Source organism: Dreissena polymorpha, chromosome 16 (assembly GCF_020536995.1).
Source record: "Dreissena polymorpha isolate Duluth1 chromosome 16, UMN_Dpol_1.0, whole genome shotgun sequence".
Lineage (NCBI taxonomy): Eukaryota > Metazoa > Mollusca > Bivalvia > Myida > Dreissenidae > Dreissena > Dreissena polymorpha.
This window is the reverse complement of record NC_068370.1, coordinates 16,857,025-16,880,259: the sequence shown is the minus strand read 5'-3', so window position 1 is coordinate 16,880,259 and position 23,235 is coordinate 16,857,025. Positions and strand designations below refer to the sequence as shown.

The following is a 23,235-nucleotide window of genomic DNA, read 5'->3' as shown; positions in this document are numbered from 1 at the left end:
CCTAGTTATTGGCCCATCATAATCAATTGTGTGAACTCATTTCGACAAATGTTTTGAACACGATTATAATGCATACAAGAGGGATCTTGTGGTGTCTAGCTGCTCACTTTAATTAATGTTAATAGAAATAAGCAAATCTTGACTAGGTCGTAAACAAATGCAAAATATTACTAGATCTCGTAACATATTTTCGTCTTAACGAAGTTTATTTGGAATGAAATGTGTTACTGCTGTAAATAATGACGAAGCACGATTCACGACGACTGTGGGACAAGGCGCAATTTCAAACGCTCTCTATCGGGGAAATTGTTGAATAATTTGGTAATTTTTATTCGTTTAATCTTGCTTGTAAAGCGATACTAAGTGACGAATCAGAAGTAAATTGAATAATTGCACTCATGTTATACCAAGCTTTCGGTTTTATAATATCGAAACAAGAAGTTATTCAAATGGTTCCTAACAGTACCATGCTGTATTTATTCATGATTGATAAAGCTGACTAACTCAGTATTGAATACGGATAAATTGTTTTCAAAACCATTCTCACTGTGTCATTAATCGATGTATTTGTGGAGACTCAATGATTTAAACGTTTTTGTAAAAACAATGGCATGAAACTGACGTTTCATATATGGACATGTTCTTTCAGTTTCACCAAATTTAAGGTCAAAGCTGAGTCAGTCAACAAACTAGTGACCTGTTGACATTAACACTTTTGAAAATCTATTTTAAATGTAAGGATATCATCTTCATTTGTAGGTGAATATTGCGATTTGGGGCGATACCAATTATTTATATCCAGGTAAAAGAGAATCATATCGTATCTGTGAAAGATATTGCAAAGCGATAATATAATTATTAAAACTTCGTTTCTTAGAGCGTTTGAAGATGTAAACTGGGTCACTCTAACTGGTTTTCATGTGATAAGAAACGTTTAGATGATTTTGGCTTTTAAGAGGTATTTTAAAATCCTGAAACTATATGCAGTTATTTTCTTTTCATATTTAAAGAGCGAGTAATAAGAAACTTTGTTCGCGAAAGGCAAGGTTTATTACTGCGTAGTTCAGTTTTCACGGATTACGCTCATTACAGTCGATTGGTGTATAGCGGATTTGAGTGAGTAACGGATAGCATAAACGTTTTTTTGCAAAATACTTTTATTTATGTTAAGATTTATAGTTTTCTATTAATTGAATACAAATAGCCTATCATTGTTAAGTCGATTCATGTTTTTGTTGATGTGTGTCAATGTTTACAACTGTTTCTTTTTTCGAAAGCAAAACAAGGTCACGTTATGTACGCACCGTTTTTGTGACGACAGGAAAAGTGCAGACGAATGGTTTCTTGAATTTTGCAGTTTTTGTTTGGTAACCATAATGTTCATTGATGTAATATTTTAGTATTATGTGTCCTTTACAAAAGTATGAATGCTCAGAAACCGAATTGATGCGTACCATATAAAATAAGCATGAAAGCTGCAACTCGTGATTTAGTGAATAACGGACATGTGGTGACCCATATTCAGGAATGTGTGGATTGTCTCAAAATAAATATAAACCCAATTGAAGTTGTCCAAAACACATGTGGTAAGCGTGAGGCTATAATATTAATAAGTAAAAACATCATTTTTAATGAAAAATAATCAAATTATAACGACAAATCGATTTCTCTGAAAACATATTTTCCGCAATCAAATCTATATATAGATTCAACTCAAAATGACCCGAATATAGGGTGCATCGCTTTGAACAGCAATTACTTCATCAATTGTGCAGCGATTTCCGTGAATTTGGTCTTAATAAACGCAGAAATAAATTTCCTTTCTGGAAATGTACATATATTGCAATTATTTTTTACAAATGATGTGTCAAATTTCAAGAAATAACACGATACACATGTAATCCGATAAAGACCTAAGCGATCCGGTAATGGCTGAATCAGTGTACCATGAAATTCGCGCTGTAAACAAATAATACTTTTCGGAATTTAAAACCGCTGGCATGTTTCAATAGGAAAGACGAAAGATGTGTCTATCTAGGTTTATTGGTTTAATTACTGAATGCATGGTGTTTACGTTGAAATGAGACTCGAAGTCCTTAGCTATCCGTTATACACCAATCGACTGTATTGAACTAGCTTCTTGATATTTTGCCTGTTAACATAAGGAAATTTATTACACGCTTCGGGATCTGGGACTTACTAGTATTTAGAATTCATACGGGCCTCTATCGTTGAAGTAATATAGCAAGAAACGGAAGATACTATTTGTATTGTTGTAGTCGCGATGTAGAAGACTTGTACCATTTGTCCATGCAGCATTACTATCAGGCGGAGATTGCTAGATTTAAGTTTTAACATTTGACCATCAGTATATAAATGCAAATCTCTTATCGGATCTGCTAATGTAGCTCTCCTAAAAACTTTGAAAACTATATAAAAAAAGTATGCACTAGATGTAAGAAAATCTATTACCGTGTAATACATTTATATCACTCTCATGTGTATGTTACGCCGACTGTATACGTTTGAATCATTGTTTGCATTTTTCTGTTAAAAACATTACCTGAACAAACTGACCACTGATTTGTTGTATTTAATCACATTATTTTCTCGATTATGCATTCTGTACGAATCTCGAATAAAACGCGTGTCGTGTCTTGCTGATTATGGAGAACCAATAAAACTCCACAAAATATTTAGTTCACAACTAATTTGTCATAAAGCTTTCAATATAACTACTAAACTTTCGATTACAACCTTAAATAAACACTAAATGCGTAAAAATCAAATAAATCTAACAACTATCGTGTGTGACCAAGTAATAAATTCATGAATTAATGACCATCCCCTCGAGGCCGAAACAAGGCGGATTTATCAATGTACATGTAAATCAAAAGCAAGAATTGAAACTAACGATTTACTACAAAGTATATAGCCTTTGTTCGAATTCAGCAAACATTAAAATCAGAGGACCCAAGGGCTGATCAAACAATAAGATACCGATAATGGTTGTAATCTTTATCTGTAAGTATTTTTAAGTCTATTTGGTCTTTTCGTGCCCAAGGTTACAATACGACTTCATATTTAACAAGACGAAACAAACTTGGCACGATTGTTGAATTATTGCTTCAATTTCCGTCTATGAAGTGTGTTTGTTTCTAAATTTAATTGAATGTTTGTTGTTCTTTCACCGCGGGGGAGGGGAGGGAGCTGATAACCCATAGGAAACCCCACCTGTCCGGCCACCAAGCAAACTCATTTGCGCCGCGAGCGTCAAGTGAACTCGGATCGGTTAGTTGCAATGGTATCGGTGAAGACATAATGTTCATGTTGAATGAAAGTCATACACAGTGTAAATGAAACAAATGAAGGCTCAAATAAGATGGCCATTAATAGATTTTTCGGCATTTCTGTAACGGCTCCTTAGGGGTAAATGTAGCTTTCAATAAGAGTCTTTTATTTCTGCTTATTACATCTGTTTAGTCAAACGTTCACGTCGTGTAAAGAGAAGTTATAAAATGTATTTCCTACCAATACGATCGCGTTTGTTCCAGTAGCACGATAATGTATACAAATGGTTATCTAAGTTGATACGTGTGTCAAAAGTCACGTCACGTTTCGGAACTTCATATTGGGATCGGCGTCAAAGAAAAGTAAATAATTATCATTCGATGTGGTTTAAAACATCGAGTAGCACCTTTTAGTACCTTTATGTTTGTGTTATCGTTGAATTAGTTTGATACCATATTTCAGAGAAATTCGAATAGTTGACATCTGAACCGCGCCATTCGAAAATGGAGCTTATGTCATACGTTGAAAGGGTAGCTCCTTACCAGATGGCTCGATTGCGCTAGTTGTATGGGACTACGCTGGTCGCATATGACAAAAGACTCATTTTTGTTTGCCTCGGGACATTTACACGCTCTTAGCGTCGACACATTACAACATCGTTTAATTTGAAATTGTGATTACATACACGTTAGTCATAATGTATCCCTCCGAAGCAGATTCGAACGCAGTGCCTTTTTCTAAAGAGTTCATTTCATCTTCTTGCTTAAAATCCATCTCGTGATAACACCCATGCTTTTCAGTATTTCGGTTATTACCAGCATTATATTTGTATTTGCAACACTTTGGTGCATTGTAGTGGGGGCCACACTGAAAGATTAACGCTTTGGATGCGTTTATTGAAGTACTGTGATTTTGTCGAAATCTCACTGAACGGTAAACGGTAAGCAGACTGTCTAATATTCAATACAATATAATATTCAAGCGTTTCGCGTGATAACTAGCGTGAAGTGTATTGAAATGAGTTGCAATTTCATTCGCGTCATAAAAAGGGACCCGTGGCTTACGAACAGCGTAGCTCCAGAACAGCCTGCAAAGGAGACAGGCCATACCATTTCCTCTGATGAGACTGCGAAATTAAGCATCACGCCACAGCGTAGCTCCTATGTTGACCTGACTGAGCGATTGAGAAGGTTGGTCTAAAGCTTTGCTGGCCGCACCTGACTTAAGATCCATTTTCGCATGACGCGGGTTATAAAGACGCACTTATTTATACATACAGACAGACACAACTGAAATGACTTGTATAATCCCAAATAGCCGTCTATCCATATACCGATTTAAATGAAATTTAATACTCTTTTTTAGTTTCCGCAGGTTTCAGATGTTAGCCTAACTTATTTTTTAAAATAATGGCACCAAAAAACGTACTATTCACTGTTATACGTATCCATAGCATTCCAGAGACACACACATGTGAATGATTATTATGAAGTTGTGATCGGATTGGAGTACCAAATCTGGACATGTCATTTCAGTTTTACCGAACATCGGCTCATATCTAAGTGAGTCAACAAACTAGTCACCTGTTGGCCATGAGGGCATCAATAAACTGTACAACTTCACAACTTATGTGTCATCAAGCATGACATATAACTATAAAACTACCGATTAAAAGCGAAAATAAAGTTAATAAACACTTCGTGCGTAAAAATCAAATCCTTCTGACCACAATCGTTTGTTTACAAATAATAAATTGATGAAGGTTCCATTTGAAAATCACATCGAGGCGGTAACAAGACTGATTGAATAAATAACATCGATCATATCAACGTTTGAAACTAACGAGGAACTTCAAAGTGTATGACTCATTTTGAGTGCAACAAATGACTGAACTCTCAGGGAGGACCTGAGTGCTGATCAAATAGTAAGATACTGAGAAAACGACTTATTTAACTTACATGATTTAATATACACGTTAAACGAAGGTCGTACAAAGCGTAAAGGTTAATTAAAATGAAATCACACCTTTTGTAAGTGGCCTTTAATGGATGTTTTGGCATTTTTTGTAACTACTCCTAACGTTTTAATGTAGTTTTCTTTTAGCTGATTTATCTCTGTATATTTAACCAGTTTAATCATACGTTCACGTCGTGTAAAAAGTGATTTTCGGGCTCTCCAAAATATCTTTTATCAATACGGTATATAGTGTTACACTAGCTATTTAATGAGTATAATAATGGTTCTTTAAGTTGAAAGGCATGTCGAACATCACGTGACTTCCTATTAAGATCAGCGTCATAGACAATTAAGTTGTTATAAGTGAATTTCGTAAATCCGGTTACATCGGTTGGAGACTAAAATATATGCGTCCCATCCTGTAGAACTTAATATTAATTTCAGTCAAATCGTTTCAAGAACGAAGCAATTAATTGATGACAACAAGATTCAGACAACATAATGACAGTCCGGAAATTACTCCGATCTCTTAAATCCAAGTTATGTAATTGAATCAATATAAGCTGAAGTATTGTTAAGAATCACTGAAGCAAAATATGTATTGAGATTGTTTTGAAATATTCACCAACGTTACTGGTAGTATTATTTTATATTGTTCAATATGGCCATTCAGATTTTTAAAAATTCCCACGTCTTGTCAGCAATGCTTTTCAAAACTAATCAGTGTGCGCGTAGTTTGGTGAACATCCACCAAATGAACATTTATGTGATCACATTTAAATGGTTATTCAATTAGGGGCTTATTTTGCAGTTTCAATTATATTTTTTGGATTTGATAGTTTTGGTAGTTTGCTAGAGTCTTCTTTTGCAGATTAAAACTGAATAAAGGTCCAGGGTCACCAATGTTTTTTTAGGCCTTAAACAACTTGACTATTACATATTTTTTGAAAACCTCACCAATTAAAGGTCCACATTTAGCAGTTACAGTGAGAAAACCGTTAAAAAACGTGTACATACTTATAAATTTAAAAGTAAAATTAATATTTGATTGCATATAAAGAAAAAAATCTAATGCATATAAACTCCTGATGAAGTTTTGGTAAAATTAAATATATAATTTAAGTTTTTCACAGACAATTTTTTTTTCAATTTAATATATAAACATTTCATTTTGTGTTGCCTTCCGGCACATAAATTTCATCCAAACTCAAGCAAATTGTTTTTGGATTTTTAAAAAAAGTTAAAAAAAGAAAGAAAAAGAACTAGGTCACCATGGTCGTTTAATTTGATTTTTCGACATCTCACAACATGTGCTGTAAACGGAGTATTCCGTACAGTCAGGATACGTGCTATAGACGTATCATATCTGACCATGATGTATTTAATCAGTCATTTTGTAGTTTATTCAATTATTTTTAAAGCACACATTATCCAACAAATCTTATTGAATATGGATTTTCTAAAGTGAAAAATATGTTTTGTTACTCAGAGCAATGTCGATTCACTAATACCCGTTACTGTATGTTTTAACACATAACTTCCTTATTTTGCTAAAATTTTACTCAAATACTGGTATTTTGTTAAGATTATCAGATAAGGAAAGTGTGAAATCCCTACATTCATTAAGCCTATTTTTTAATGTAAACGACCAAAGAATTTACTTTACAGTCTTGTGAAATGTGCAGTGCCTTATAACAATACGCAAATAAATTTATCTGGTAAATGTTACCAACGAAGATGTACACACTGCTATCATATTAAAATCTGTTCAAAATTCAATAGTAGTGTTACTGGTTTATCCCATGATTTTCACTATTATGGTGTTTGTACTTCGTGTAATGTTATAAATCGGATTACATGTGAACATTACTGTAAACATTATGTCGGGCAAACTCATCAAAATTTATCCCGCAGAATGAATAGCAAAATATTTTATATCAAAAACTGTTAAAAAAAATTAATATAAATATCTGTTTAAAAAATGATATCAAAAACTGTTAAAAAAAGTTGACGTATCATATACTAACACATCATTTCATGTTCACCGATCATCGGGTCAAATCGGAGTCAGTAAACAAACAAGTCATCTGTTGACCATGAAGAACCAATACACTGTACTAAATATATACTATACAAAATTTGTGTCATACATAACGAAATATAAATATAGGTTCCGATTAAAAACAAAAATAAATACATGAATTCCATTGATGCTGACTACGATAGCTTGTTAACAACTAAACAATTCATGATTTTGCCATTTGAAAATAACATGGAGGCGGGAACAAGACTGATCTACTAAAGAACATTAGCAAATCTTGAAACGAACGATGGACCTCAAAATGTATTACACTTGTGCGATATCAACAAACATGTGAAATCTCAAGGGGGAAGGGACAAACGAAGTACCCATAAGAGACGCCACTTTTCCAGTATGCTGACCACCAACCAAACTCACCTACACCGGGAGCGGGACGCTAACCATGGTCGCCTAGTTGCAATGGTAACGATGTCGTACAAAGTGTAAATACAAATACTGGCTTGAATGAGATATAATCATATATGTGTGTAGCCTCAAAAATATATATGCTGTCTATTAGCTTCATTTATTTATGCATACTAAATCAGATATACATTCACGTCGTTTAAATGTCGAGATACAGGCGATACTCAATCTATATATTGGTATAATGATGCACTTGTTCCATTAGCAATACAATGAGTGCAATAATGGCTTTCAAATGTGAAAAGCATGCCAAACGTCACGTGACTTCATATAAGGATCGGCGTCGTAGAAAATGTAATGGTTATAAGTGAATGTGGTTAATCGATTTACACCGGTAGTGTACTTAAATATATGCGTCATAGACACTAGCACTTAACATTAACTTCTTTGAAATAATTTAAATATCGAAACACTTAATTAATAACCCGCAGATTTATCCAGTATAATGACAGACCGAAAAATACTCCGAATCATAGAAGCCAAGTTTTGTAATTGAATCAATATAATCGTAAGTATTGAACAAAATCACTTAAGAAACATATTTGGTTAGATTGTTCTGGAATTATAAAAGGCGACGTTACTTGTATGATGAGTTCAGCTTCTTTACTTTGACCAAATCAGATGATGCGATAACTGTCATAACAAAGATTAAAATAATTACGCAATGAAGAAAGTACGTGGTAGCTTCAATAAGTTTTTTGTTACAAATAGGATTTCATTTTTTTTTTATTCTTTGCTTAAGCAATCTTAATTGATAAAAAAGAAAATCCAAGGCCACCAATGTTTTATTAGGCCTTTAACAACACGACTATTCCAACGTTTTGATAACATCACGGGCAAACTTCAACAGAAATAGTGATAAAAAACGTTGAAATAAACGTGTTAATACATATTATATATTTAAAATTATCATAATAGTTTGTAATGAGTATCAACTCCTGAAAAAGTGTTAGGTATAAATGTATATTTAAAATATTAATATTCTTATTCGTTGTCTTCCCGCATATAGATTTCATCCCGACATAACAAACTGTTTTAAGTTCACCAAATGATTCATGGGTTGTAAAAAATAATGGACAACTAAAACAAAATAAACATTAAAAACGCAAACAATATTCGCGCTTAACTTTAAAACAAGATATTACGATAAAAAATACTCTTAATAAGTTACTAGACTGCATTTTCATGTCTTTGGTAGTTCTATTATTCACAACAAATGATAGACAATATTTCAAAATGTTTTGATTACTTTGATAGCAGACTAGACTTTCGTTTTGTCTTATGTGATATTGAGTGTGATGAACATGTTTTGCACGTGCGATGTTTGCAAATAAACACATCAACGGTTTATGATGAACCGCGAAGAATATTTGTATAAAAATTATATTCAGATTGTTAAACATAAATAAATAATGCGAACAAAAATTATTACCATTTACACATATCTATTTGCACATAAAACATGATGCAACCAAACCCGAACGTGATCCAGAGTATCAGAGCGTGGAAGTTAATATTGATATCATTAAACGTTGTTTAAAAAAATAAATTATTGTTGCGATACAAGTTCGATTGGGTGTTGGAATTAAAATTAAGTGGGTTTACCTAATGTTTTCTTTAATAACCAATATATACCGGTTATCAAATATATTCGGATGACATGTTTTAAATATATTAGGAATGAATCCGCATTTTGCTTAAGAAACAATCCGTTGCAAACAAGTCTCGCGAAAACGCATATCTTCAATGCCGGGGATGAATCAACCGATTAAGACCAACGAATGCAGATTAATGTTTACATTGCAAGCCCTGTGTAAACACTGTGCAGCCTTACTTGTGCACATGTATGCACCTGCATTTTTTTCTGTTTGGCATTTTTTTTTATAGAATGGCATTTTTTTTTATAGAATGGCATTTTTTATAGAATGGTGCTCACTGGAAGCCATAACATTTTTTTCAACAGATCTTAGCAACCATTTCAATGAAGCTTTGATCTCATCAATTGGCGCAATTTTGCTAATGCATATCAGTTCAGAAAAAAATACAACGGAAGTTTGTATGAAACACGCGCAATACATACAAATCTTTCTTATATGGAAGGTCAAAGAGGGTATCTGGCCGTTGAAATTGCATGCACTAAACAAACAGACATTTCAATTACGCTGAATTAAAATTAGATTCTACTTGTAGTTTCGAGTTTTCACATTTCAAATATTCTTTACACGCGCGCAAACATATTCCATGTCAATAAGTACATAACAATTAAACGATCATTATTTAGTAGCCAACACGAGCCTTGCACATAGCATAAAGTCTCCATCGGCATTATTTTCAACTACAGTCACGACAGAAATGTATTCAAAGACATCATTCCAAGACAGCCTCTTAAACTAGTTAGTTCCAACATAGACATCTTTCTTGAACTGCTTTCCGACACCTATTAACATCTTTCTTGAACTGCTTTCCGACAACTATACGAACTATTTTTGAAAATATTGCATAAAGGCTCCTAAGAGATCTGTGTTAAGTACATGTTTGGAGGTTTGGGTTGTTGCATCTGCATTTGAACAGATTCGATTCGCATTGTTAATTCCTGTTTAAGATAACATAATTTGCTGTTAGCTGTTAAGTTAAACAGTTCACCATTTTACATAGCAATCGATTATCATGGAGCGTTATCATGTGTAAGAACTTGCACATTCGTTTGGGGCGCCATTTAAAATAACATTTTAGCTAAAGTGCACGAAAATAAGGAATTAAATTATTTATTTTGCGTCCTTTCACGTTTTGATTGAAAAATTGATTTCATTTATTGTGCGTCGTTTTATGGTTGAAATGAAAACTGATTTTATTCATAACAAATACGGACTCTTATAGCGAGATTATTTTTAATTTAAATGGACCTATTCACAGATTTTGACATGTTTGTAGAATTCAAATCAATCGCGTAATTCGACAGATTTAAGAATATAAATTCAAAGGCTAAAATATAACTTGAAACAGGTACAAAACGCTTAATACTTTCGCATACGCGAACCGACAAGTTTGCATAGTAATCATGTTGACATATAATCTTGACGAACTGACGTGACGATGACGATGCAAATATTCTTAAACGAAAATTGTACATGTCTTTAAAATACTAAGACTTCTTGCGTCATCAAAAAAATCAGAATTGTTTTGTTTTGATCAAGCTGAGATATTATAAATACATTAAATTTACATGTGTTTCTTCAAATACCATGTTTGAGTGGTCTGACTTCTGTAACAAAAGTTTGATATCGAGATAACTAACTATGATGTAATTTAGATGAGACCTAAAACCGAAGAAAAAACACAATGTAAATTGTCAAGAGAGTCGGATGTAGTGCAAAATCGCCAGAAATTGTTTGAAAAACATCAAGAAACCACAGATACACCATGGTTTAATAAGCAACCAAAGTTACATTCATTACCTTGAAACTTTATCCATGGCAACCGATTTGGAGCGAAGCCGGACGTGCCCAGGGTGGGATATAAGAACACCGGGTACTTCGTGTCCACTTCTAAACAGCAGTCGCTCACCAGGGAGCTGTGTCGGATGCTTTTACCCTGGAGCGAGTAGCCGCTTACATTTGGACTGAGGCCGTATTTTCGGTCAACCAGTTTGAGGTATCTGTAGAAATATGGAGACACAGTCAGGTCGTCTTCGAAAATCACCGCCAGTTCAGGGGTTTCTCTTGGTGGATTCCATGTCTGAAATACAACAGGAATCATGATTATGAACAAGCGCATAGGGAAACTAGAACATTCACTGCAAACTCTTATTTGAATTGCATTCGGGTTCCCGATTGAAATTGTAGTTTTGGGGACCTTTCTGGATAAAGAGGACGCAGCTTAGCCACGATGCCTGTTCAGCATGTATTTACAGAGATTCCAACGACATATTGCGGTAAGCATCATGAAACAAAGCCGAATGAACCAGGGAAGAGTTGGACAATTGTCGATAGTTCCACAATATGACCCCGAATGAGTACCGAGAAGTATGAAAGGTTTCTATAAAATTGCAAGACATGAATAGAGGAACCCCCGTAAGGACTTGTATTGTTTATGTTAAGAATCGTTCTCGGTACATTACCCTTGCATTATAATTAATAACATAAATGTATATTGTGACACTGAGTAAATCGTCGAAAATGGACGGCATCGATGTCGCTGTCTCTTTTTTTATAATTCTAAAATCGTATTTCTTTCACACCTTTCCTCCTGTTGACATTCGGCGACTTTATCGACGAGTCAGTGGATATCATCATACGATATGCATAGCTTCTTTGTATATACACGTACTAGACTTATTCCCTTAGACAAGTAATATTCGCGGATTATACTTCATGTGTTTCGCATCCCGCTGTATCCACTCGGATTGATTAATCATTGCAAAGCCATGCAATTTTCAAAAATATTGATTTAAATACGAAGTGTTCCAGAACGTTTCATATAGCGAAAACGAAAGACACAAAGATGACACATTTTCCTTATATGCTTAAGTATGACCATTACTTTTGCTTACAATTTTTATGTAGCACAAAGCGTCTATTCAGTTCAAGTTTGGTGTTTTACCAGATGTTGTTTTATAAGATCTAAAACCGGTAGTACGGTTTCATACTTTACACGTATTATATGAGATACTAATAATACTTGTTCAAATGGTGAGTCATTTGAACAAGGATGCTAAATTTCACCACTTGTGTCTTTCCTTAAGGGCGTTTTAGTATGTGTGATCGTTTCCGCATTGCTGTACTTAATTTCCTTGTCGTTAAACCTAAAATAAACTAACTTGATATCATTAGTGGCGTTAAAGTTATACGGATTTGTATGCTCTTTGAGAAGTAAAAAATTAAATAGGTCCCTGGTTTAGTCCTATATCTCCATGCTAATGTCACAGCACTGGGTGATTTCTTTGGATTGGCTTTGTCCTTCTAGGTTCATATCGTTTGATATTTTAATTGTTGTCATATCGTCTGCGTTTTTTTAATAGATATGCATTTAATTACTTTTCATTTAGGGATCTTAAATGTATTTAACGAATTATTAATCATATTAACGTTTAAAACATCAAAGCTTTATTCATTCCTAAATGATAATTAACTCTCTGAATTTTCAAATAAAAATTAAATTGGTATTGTGTTACACATAACAAACATTACTCAAACAAAAATAACTTGAACAAATAATGTAATCTACTATTTTTTATAGTATCGCGGCGAGTGGTGATTACTTTGCATATGCGTTTCCGTCTATAACAATTGCTATATAATTATCCTTTTGTCTACTGTTTATATATCGTCGGCGTTCTCTTTTTTGTAAGTATTTACTGCTCTGTCATTGTATTTCCACGTCGTTTACATATCTTAATTCTCTTAATAAATATGGGATAAATACTTACAACTTTTGTAATTGAGCAAGTACCCCGCATGAAAAAAAAACAGCATGTAGGAAGAAAAAAAACTTCGATGTATTAACGTTCTTACGGACTGTTTAATTTCTTTGCGTTTCACTATTATTTGCGTTGTTCTACTGCTTCATTACCGACTGCGGTTTCCTGCAATTCAATGTTTCCCGTACGTTTATGACATTGTTATATCTCGTGCATGTTTAACTCTCTAAACATATTAACTTATGTTTCCTGAAAATAATCCACCTTAAACAAACCAATATTTATGTCTGTGCGTTCGTATTTTCAGATTTCGGAAATGTTAAAATCGCCTGCGCATCTTGTTAAATTAATATTAAATATTTTATAATTAATATATATATATATATATATATATATATATATATATATATATATATATATATATATATATGGTCGGTTATTGTTCAGTCGTGGTTTCTTTTTGAGTCATGGGTATGGACAGCGTGTGAAATCTCTCTCGTCTCAACAAAAAACTATTTTCGAGATGGCGGTTTGACACCATCAACAAAATCGATTATTTATTATTATTACAGACGAAAAACATGTTAACAAAAAAGCAAATAATATTATGACCAAGGATTGAAAATCATATTTATAATGATTCATAGTCATATATTTATAAAATAATTGTGATCTGACAACTTAATGAAAAATTCCCAACACTCAACAAGAATAACGCATATGTAATTTAGCCTTAGGGTGGTTCTAAATGCAAAAACCGTAGATAGGAAGAGGATATTCAGAACCATTTCAGGTCTCCAGTATCAAATGGCTTCATCAGGTGTCAACATTTCATATAAAGGTTATGAAATTACTCTAACCTAACACCTTTTCGCCATCACCCGCTCGCCAGCCACTATAATATTAGTGTCACTTTTCAAAATACATGTATATTGTGTTCAACTGAAATTACGTAAAATGCAATAAAGGTACATCATATTATTATTATTATTATTATTATTATCATTATTATTATTATCATTATTATTATTATTATTATTGTTAATATTATTATTATTATTATTATTATTATATCGGATTTATATAGCGCCATTTCATGCAAGAGTGCACGTTCAAAGGCGCTTTACATACGAACATTCAACGTATCGCAGATACGAATACATTTTGCAACACTGTTTTAAAACAAATCAATCATAAGTACTCAATTATACTATAAAACTACTCTATTATACTTATACTATAAGTACTACGTAAAAACATGCACAGTAACCATATATTAAAACAAGAGCACCGCCTTGCGGGTGCAGACCGCTCATCTATTTTCTTTTTAAAGGTGAAGGGACTCTCATTTTCAATCACAAAGGAGGGAGGGGTGGAGTGAAGAGCGGTGCATTGTGTGGGGGTGTGGACATTTATTACATTTTCTTCCAAAAATGCGAAAAAAAGGAAAAAAAAAATCGGGGGTGGGGGGGGGGTGGGGGGGTGGGGGGTGGGGGTGGTGGTGGGGGGGGGATTCTTGGGTGCGATGGTTGGACGGTATTTCAAACATAAAATAATAAAAATAAATATTTGTGTTTTTTAACCGTTTCATAAAAAAAAATTGGGGGGGGGGTGAGGTGGGGGGTATAGTGTGAGGGTGTGGTGGTCATTTGTGAGATGATCTTAAAAAAAAAAAAAAAAAAAAAAAATAGGGGGGGGGGGTTTGGGGGGGGGGCACGGGCGATGGTTTGGGTGGAGTCTATTGTGGTATGTCAGGTAAGAGTAGTTTTGTCAAAGTATCAATCAAATCTAATCATAAATAAAGAAGTTATGGCAATTTTAGAGAAATTTAATAATTTGACCTTGAGAGTCAAGGTCATTCAAAGGTCAAGGTAAAATTCAACTTGCCAGGTACAGTAACCTCATGATAGCATGAAAGTATTTGAAGTTTGAAAGCAATAGCCTTGATACTTAAGAAGTAAAGTGGATCGAAACACAAAATTTAACCATATATTCAAAGTTACTAAGTCAAAAAAGGACCATAATTCCGTAAAAATGACATCCAGAGTTATGCAACTTTTCCTTTTACTGTACCCTTATGATAGTTTGCGAGTGTTCCAAGTATGAAAGCAATATCTATGATACTTTAGGGGTAAAGTGGACCAAAACACAAAACTTAACCAAACTTTCAATTGTCTAAGTATAAAGGGCCCATAATTCCGTCCAAATGCCAGTCAGAGTTACATAACTTTGCCTGCACAGTCCCCTTACGGTAGTTAGTAAGTGTTGCAAGTATGAAAGCAATAGCTTTGATACTTAAGGAATAAAATGGACCTTAACACAAAACTTAACCAAAATATTCAATTTTCTAAGTATAAAAAGGGCACATAATTCAGTCAAAATGCACGCCAGAGTTATCTAACTTTGCCTGCCCAGTCCCCTCATGATAGTAAGTAAGTGTACCAAGTTTGAATGCAATAGCATTGATACTTTCTGAGAAAAGTGGACCTAAACGCAAAACTTAACCGGACGCCGACGCCGACGCCGACGCAGACGCCGACGCCAAGGTGATGACAATAGCTCATAATTTTTTTTCAAAAAATAGATGAGCTAAAAATCAACAAAACACTATAAAAACTACTACATGTGTATAGCTCTAAAACTTAAAATCTAAAACTTAAACTATAAGTACTACGTAAAAAAACATGCACAGAAACCATAGATTAGAAAGATCAGCAAGACAAAACAAGGACAAGGGTAACGTAAGGAAACCAATACCGCGAGTCCACAAACCCCCAAAGGAATAATTATGCTTCCTTTAAAAGGATTAATTCCAGTTCATACATCAATTATATATCTGCGCTAGATCTCCACCCGATGTTAAAATCATTTGTAATCGACGAGCACCCGATTCGTATCAGATGTACATAATGGGATAAATAACGTAATAATGCACCCAATATTCACCAGATGTTCAAATTAAAGTGCAACTACACGCTTGATCTTCATATATATGCAAATATGATACAAACAAATTCAATTACGTAACAAGTTCCGATCCTGTACGAAGTAATTTTAAAGCTAGTTCTTATTTCAATTTAAATTAAATCCATTATGATAATTTTCAATGTCAACCTTGATATCAATATGTTTTTGCTCGATAGTTGTTTGCTGTATTAACGTTATGCAATGTATTGAATTTCTTTACATGCATTAAACATTCGACAGTTAATCATACTTGGCCCATACGTATGGGATATGAGCAATAAAACCATAAACACAATCCTGGCCATAACTTGTTCTGTGAACCCTACGCAAACCTCCCAGTCTTCACCAGTTTTGTAAACCATAACAAAAAATCTCAACCTTAACAAGTTCTGTGAACCATAAGCGACATCTGACATCCAATTTCAAAAGGTTACTATTAAATTCGCATTTCAAAACGGGTACGAATTACTCCCAATTGTGCGGAATCGATGACTGTATGAATTTAGAAACTATGACACAAACCGTGAAATGTAATGTAATAAAACATCAAAACAATGTAAGATGTTTTTATTCAGTACCGGAGCTGGTCGATGATGTATGTAACATTTGCAGCATTATCAACAATAACAAGGTTTAAAGCAACAGTTATAGAATTATCAAAATATAAAAGTGCAACGTGACATTCTTAGTTTCAGCGACAATAACATGTGGTTGTACTTAATAATCACACATGTTGCATATATGTCATAGCACACGAATTGTAAGTTTTATCATCCAAGCTCAAGTGCTTTTTGAATTTTTGTAGGATATATTTTTGGGTAGATTTCATGTACTTCTGTACTTATAAAAACATCTTTTAGACAATAAACAATACAAACAAAACCAAGGGAAATAACGCATATTCCCCATATGGTCCTCTATGCACATACGGAGTTTCATAAACCTTCTTTTTGAATTATCGCAGGATCAAGAATGAGACAACAAAGTAGTAAACCCATAGACTTTACTATTGAAACTGCTAATGCACAAAAAGAAGAGCTACCATGCATAGTAAAAGTGTTTGTTGGTTTACTGACGTTCATATAGGTGTACACAATACACGAAACACGTATAAATCTTACACACTTGTTATTCAATCGTTCGCTTAACAAAGAATTTAATTTTAATTTGTTTCCTGTCTTTTCGCACGCATGTTGTACAAATCCTAATCTCTGACAGGATCAACAAATCGCATACTGAGCGATCAAATTTGATTGACATGTGAAGCAATATTTAATTGTCTTACCATGCCAAGTACACGCAAATAACCCAGTATATGGTTGTATACAGAGGCGTATCCAGAAATTTTTCAGAGGGGGGGGGGCTCAATTGCCTGGGGAGGGTCCCGTCGACGAATTTTTTTTGAAATGACACCTTGAAATGATGCAATTTCCTGCTATCTAATCAGCATTTTGCATGATAAAAGTGAATGTAAAACAAAAAAGAACTTTAGTTCAGACATCAAGTGTGACACACACACAGGCAGACAAACACACAGGGGTAAATAAAATGTCTCCCAAACCAATAAAGAGGGATCCGGAGGTGCCGGAGAGCTGAAAATAGATAAAGTAATCGAAGATAAGTAATGACTTGAAAGTTTTCAATAAATTTTCTTTTCATTAAATTAAAAAGTACAATTTGAACACACTCACTTTTTTTAGAAAGTACCTGATAGCAGCAACAGACACATTTTCAGTTGGTTCATTAGTTTTTTGTTTCTTGTTCCTAGTGGATTCAATTGTTGCCTGTTGGTGTTTCATTTTAAAAATGATTTAGTTTCATACTAGCCAAGTAATTCATCACTTTTGAGTCCTTTTTAATTTCAACAAGAAATGTGTTTGTGAGAAACACACAATGTCCCTACTGCGCCGCTTTGAATATTTTTGTATTATATCCTTTAAAAAAATATTACTTACCTTGTGAAAATGATCTGTACCTGCCAAATGATATAAAATAAAAATTATCTCCCTTCAAGGTTTGTTACTTCCCTTGGATTTTGTTTTTTGACCTTGAAGGATGACATTGACCTTTCACCACTAAAAAAATTTACTATATTAAACAGCGCATTCGACGGACGCATTACTGATTAATTATCCAGTTGATAAGCTATAAAGTTTTTAAGTATGTCGTTGTTTGTTAGAATATGCATCAACCTTCCAGAAACAACACCAGCTGCGACCGAGTAAGGCTGTGACGAAGAATGATAAACAGCTGTGACCGAGTAAGGCTGTGACGAAGAATGATAATCTAAGTGTTTGTCAGAATACATTTTAAAGAGATGCTTCTTACAATGATAAATCATCGGCAATTTCTTAATCAAATTTAAAATGGTCAAAACAAGTAACATTATTTTGAAAAAAAATAAATAAAAAATATGCCTTACCAATGGATTCATCCAAATATTTAAATACCTTATCAGTTAAACATAATTATTTTGGGATGTCTGCCGTCGTCTTATACCAAAGTAAACACCAGCCAATATCTAGAAGGTATTGATCAAACCCGGCAGGCATTTGAGTAGGTCTTTAAGGCAAAAAGGTCACTTAAAATTCCAGAGTATTTGTAATTCGATTGCGTGCTCAGCATTTATTTACATGCCATGGTATGCGTCTGACCGCATTTTCAAACCAAGTACATTGGTATTTAGAAGTAAAAAAGAAGACAAGTCATACTTATGTGTCTCCTATTTTAGGGTCCAATTTCACTGGGCATGTTCAAAACTTTTAAATTTTGAGGGGAATATATTATGTTCACCTTGTAAACAAAAACGCATAATGCGTTTCCATTATGTGAGACCTTTCGTGGATGGTGTTGTATAGGTTGATTCATTTCTGGGGTTATGCCGACTCAAACACACCCACATGAACATACACATGTTCATACGTTTATCTGTGATTAAGTCATCGACATATATAGTACTAATATGTCCCAAAAAGACATTCTATTTGGCACGATCAAACAATTTCACATGTTTACTAATACTAATACTACTACTACTACTTCTACTACTCGTATTATTACTACTACCACTACTATTACTACTACAACAACTACTATTACTACTACTACTACTACTTCTACTACAACTACTACTACTACTACTACTACTACTACTACTACTACTACTACTACTACTACTACTACTACCACTACTACTTCTACTACTACTACTACTACTACTACTTCTACTACTACTACTTCTACTACTACTACTACTACTACTACTACTACTACTACTACTACTACTACTACTACTACTACTTCTACTACTACTACTACTACTACTTCTAATACTATTACTACTACTACAACTACTACTACTACTTCTACTACTACTACTAATAATAATACTACCACTACTACAATAAGATATTTTTACATTTACATTTTAATTAAAGGTGTTTCCATCAGCAGTCATAATATCAAGGTTGTACAACCTGTATCCCTATATCGTTTATTTAAACGTTTAGATATATCGATGACTAAGGTGACAAAGAATGATTTATTTTATTCGATACGATGATTTTGACCTTGTGCAGAACTGTTACGACTTAAGTTGTTAAGCCGAGTATACTTTTACTTGTGTGATACACCGTTCATTAACAAGGGGGAAGGGGGGTACGCGTTAACTGGAGCTTACTGGGTTTAACTGAGGTAAGTCTGAACTTACTTCCAAGATGTCGTCGTTTTCGTGTTTTAAGTGGAGGAGCGGTTATTTTCACCCGGTCAACCACTTTATATTTCTTTTAAATTATTACCCCATTTCGGCTCTATGGTGTTTATGCTTCCCTAGCTTTTTTGTTTCAAGATCGTAGACGTCAGGATAATAAAAGTTATTGAAGTGCAATTTAAGTGTAAAATAGAAAAGGTAAAAGCCGGTTCGATACAATTATAAGGTTGTTGTGACCAAATACTACCATTATTGCGATTCAGAATGTATAAAGCGATTTGGAATACCTGACTCTTGCTAGAAGATGCATATCAGTGGATTTTTGTTTATTGCAAACTTATATTTACTGTTTATTTATATCAATGGCAGTTGACGCGTTTTTTCATAACGATATGATACATGTACATGTATGTATCTTTTATGTGAAACATTTTGGACGACCATCTTTTAAACAAGTTCTGAGTTGGTGTATATATTATAATCGCTTAATGTGAACTTTAAGTGGATAGAAAAATTTGTGCAAATGCAATTTGCCCCATTAGTGCAAAAAGATATCATGTGACATCGAAAATAGAAGACACATGGTTCCTTTTAGCACAAATGGGGCGAATACACGATGTATTTTCGGTATAAGTGATAAATATATACATGTATTTTTTTCTCTCATTGGTACTTCCGTGGATACATATTATTTAAGACTGTTGAATTGAGGAAATAAAGTATTGGCTCACTTTGATAGGTTATTTTTCATCATGTATGTAACTGTTGAATAAAATTGAAAATGTGTGCAGTTGACATCGTGGGAAGAAATGACGAAACAGAGATAATAGTTAATTTTAATACACAAACGTAAGAAATTGGGATTATGGCATATACGGAACGTGACGTGCAATTAAGTACCACTCATAGCAATTGTATGTAGAAATGTATATGTAGACTTTATACAATAAATAAAAAAAACTACAAACATCAGATGTACATGGTTTTGTTTGCTGCGTGTGTTTTTATTTTCAGTTTTAGTCCGGCTCTGTTTAAGGATTCTTTCTGGCATATTTTACGTTTAAACTCATGTTGTCCATGAATGGGGGCATGGTATCTCAGTCCTCTGCTAATTTCAAATTCCTAATAACATAAACTGCAAAGAAAGATGCACGTATTATCACCCTCTAACCTGCATCATGAAAAGACAGTAAAATAATGATTACACAAAAAAGTTTATATCAGAATAAGGTCAACACGTCATAAAAAACATTAATTAATTCAAATATTTCTGAAAAGTGATGATAATTTTTATTTTATCTTGCACATCAGCCACCCCACCACACATCTTCTTTCAAAATCGGTGAATAGATTTAGCTGGTCGGTAGGTTTTTCGTTCAGCAGTATAAGAAAACACTTATAGTGCACCACATAATATGCTATTAAATATATAAAATATTCAAGTACACAAATAAACTTAAGTTAAATGGGTAGTTATTTCGTGTCAAGCTATTAAACATTGAAAGAACTTTTTGTCATTTGGAAACAATTTTTTGGGGCAATAAATTAGTTATGAGAGATAAAACATGAAACAATCATGATTTTAGTTTTATTTTACTGTACACGTTCGTAAATAATGTGTATTATAAAGAAAATGATATTTGTACATCCAATTCCTAGAACGTCACTTGAGTAGACAACAGATTTGAAGACGGTCTTCCTTCGATAACCTTTTTACCCGACGTCTACGATCTTAATACAAAAACACGCGGGAAGCGCAAACACTTTAGAGCCGAAAGTGCGTTTTCATTTAAAAGAAATATAAATATATAGAGGCTTACCGGGTGAAAATATTCGCTTCTCCTTCACCTAAAATACCAAAACGACGCCATCTTGGAAGTAGGCTCCAATTAACCTAACTTAAGCCAAGTATGGTCAAGTTTACGTATGCCCCCGCCCCTGGTTAACGAATTGTTTGTGCTAGCGTCAATATACTTTTTCTTTTTTTAACGTTCCAATGCGGCGACCTAATTTCATTGAATTGTATGATTCTTATGTGTATTTTTAGGTACTATTGAGCTTATTCACATTTTTGTTTCGCTAATGGTATCGCAAATTAAAATACTATACAATATTTTGAGTGGGACTGTGAGATCATTTAACTTCATTAAATTAAACGTTTCTAAAATAGGAAGAGTAACTTACATGTAACCACTGACCGGTTATTCCAACATGTTCTTTGTGCACGTGAATATGACACTCTCCTGATGAGAACCGGAAGTTCCTCAAAGCGGCCAGGGTTTCATGTGAAACATTTCCGTTCCTGGACTTATCTATCCAGACCTCGAGCAATATCGAGTCACCTTCAAAGTGCGCTTTAGAGATGGAGTCAAGAAGCCGCAAGGTCGAATTCGGCCGGTTGTACGTGATCACGATGATTCTGAGGTCCACCGGCGTTCTTTGGGGCGCCGTCACGAGTTTGCATCTGCCCAACTCTGACATGTTCTGCGTTACCGAATTCCAGTTAAGAAAATCGCGGTCAGCAGTAACCTGTCCGAACAATTGAGTGATTATTCTGTTCTCGTTCACCATCACATCAAATGAGGCAAATACTAATACTAACAATGTTACACCGAATCCGCACAGAATCTTGCGCTTTATCGTCCTCATATTTCCTAACAAGTATCTTCTTCTAGTACAATGATATCTGGAAAACATCCAAAAACATTACATGTATACTTTTATTAATATACAACTCTATATTCCGAAACTTTGGGAAAACATCACATCTTGATTATTGCGTTTGTACATGAAGCGCAGCTGGTAACAGCTTAACCAATGTGTTCAAATGTAGACGAACACCAATATCAAATATCCTCTCAATATGTGCATGCACTGTGAACGAGTCAGGGTTATGCCTGTATATGCAATGAATTCACGCTTCATTCGAATCGCGCTTTCTGAATGGCTGACACACGGTAGATTTAATTTATGTAAAAGCAGGTGCAGCTCCATGATTTTCTGTTTTGGGGGAGGGGTATAAACTGATCATTTCCCATGTCATTATTGGCTAATTATCTTGTACATTGTATTATTAAATTCGGGTTACAAGATAACAAGCTTAAAATAGATATTATCATTTATAGGAATAGAACGCGCTGCTGTGATATATTCACTAATTTCTTGAAATTTGGTTACAAGTGAAGTGGCGTCTAAGCGTATTTTAACAAAAGTTTACAATGAGACTTTGTAATTTGTAAATTTGAAATTATTTTGTTATAAGGAATATTGGGTATTAACTCATATTGCTGCGACATTTTTGGCTAGAAATGTTACTATTTTAATAGATTTTTTAAACCCAAAATATAAACGCTTCTGTCGTTGCATTGCTATTTTGTGTTGTTATATGAA

The 23,235-nt window shown here is 33.9% G+C and overlaps 1 protein-coding gene across 7 annotated transcripts in view; it reads right to left on the bottom strand.

Moving 5' to 3' along the window:
* Positions 1–22,770, bottom strand: part of LOC127861846 (uncharacterized) — a 129,137-nt gene extending 106,367 nt beyond the window's left edge. For 3 of the 7 annotated variants that reach the window (XM_052400527.1, XM_052400532.1, XM_052400531.1), the window contains exons 1-2: positions 22,030–22,770; positions 11,209–11,488 (exon numbers count right to left, since the gene is read on the bottom strand). In XM_052400527.1, the coding sequence (XP_052256487.1) occupies positions 11,209–11,488; positions 22,030–22,542 (793 nt within the window). In that variant the 5' untranslated portion in view covers positions 22,543–22,770. The remainder of the gene's footprint in view (positions 1–11,208; positions 11,489–22,029) is intronic. The other 4 variants (XM_052400533.1, XM_052400530.1, XM_052400534.1 and 1 more) reach the window with 4 other exon arrangements.
* Positions 22,771–23,235: the final 465 nt, after the last annotated feature.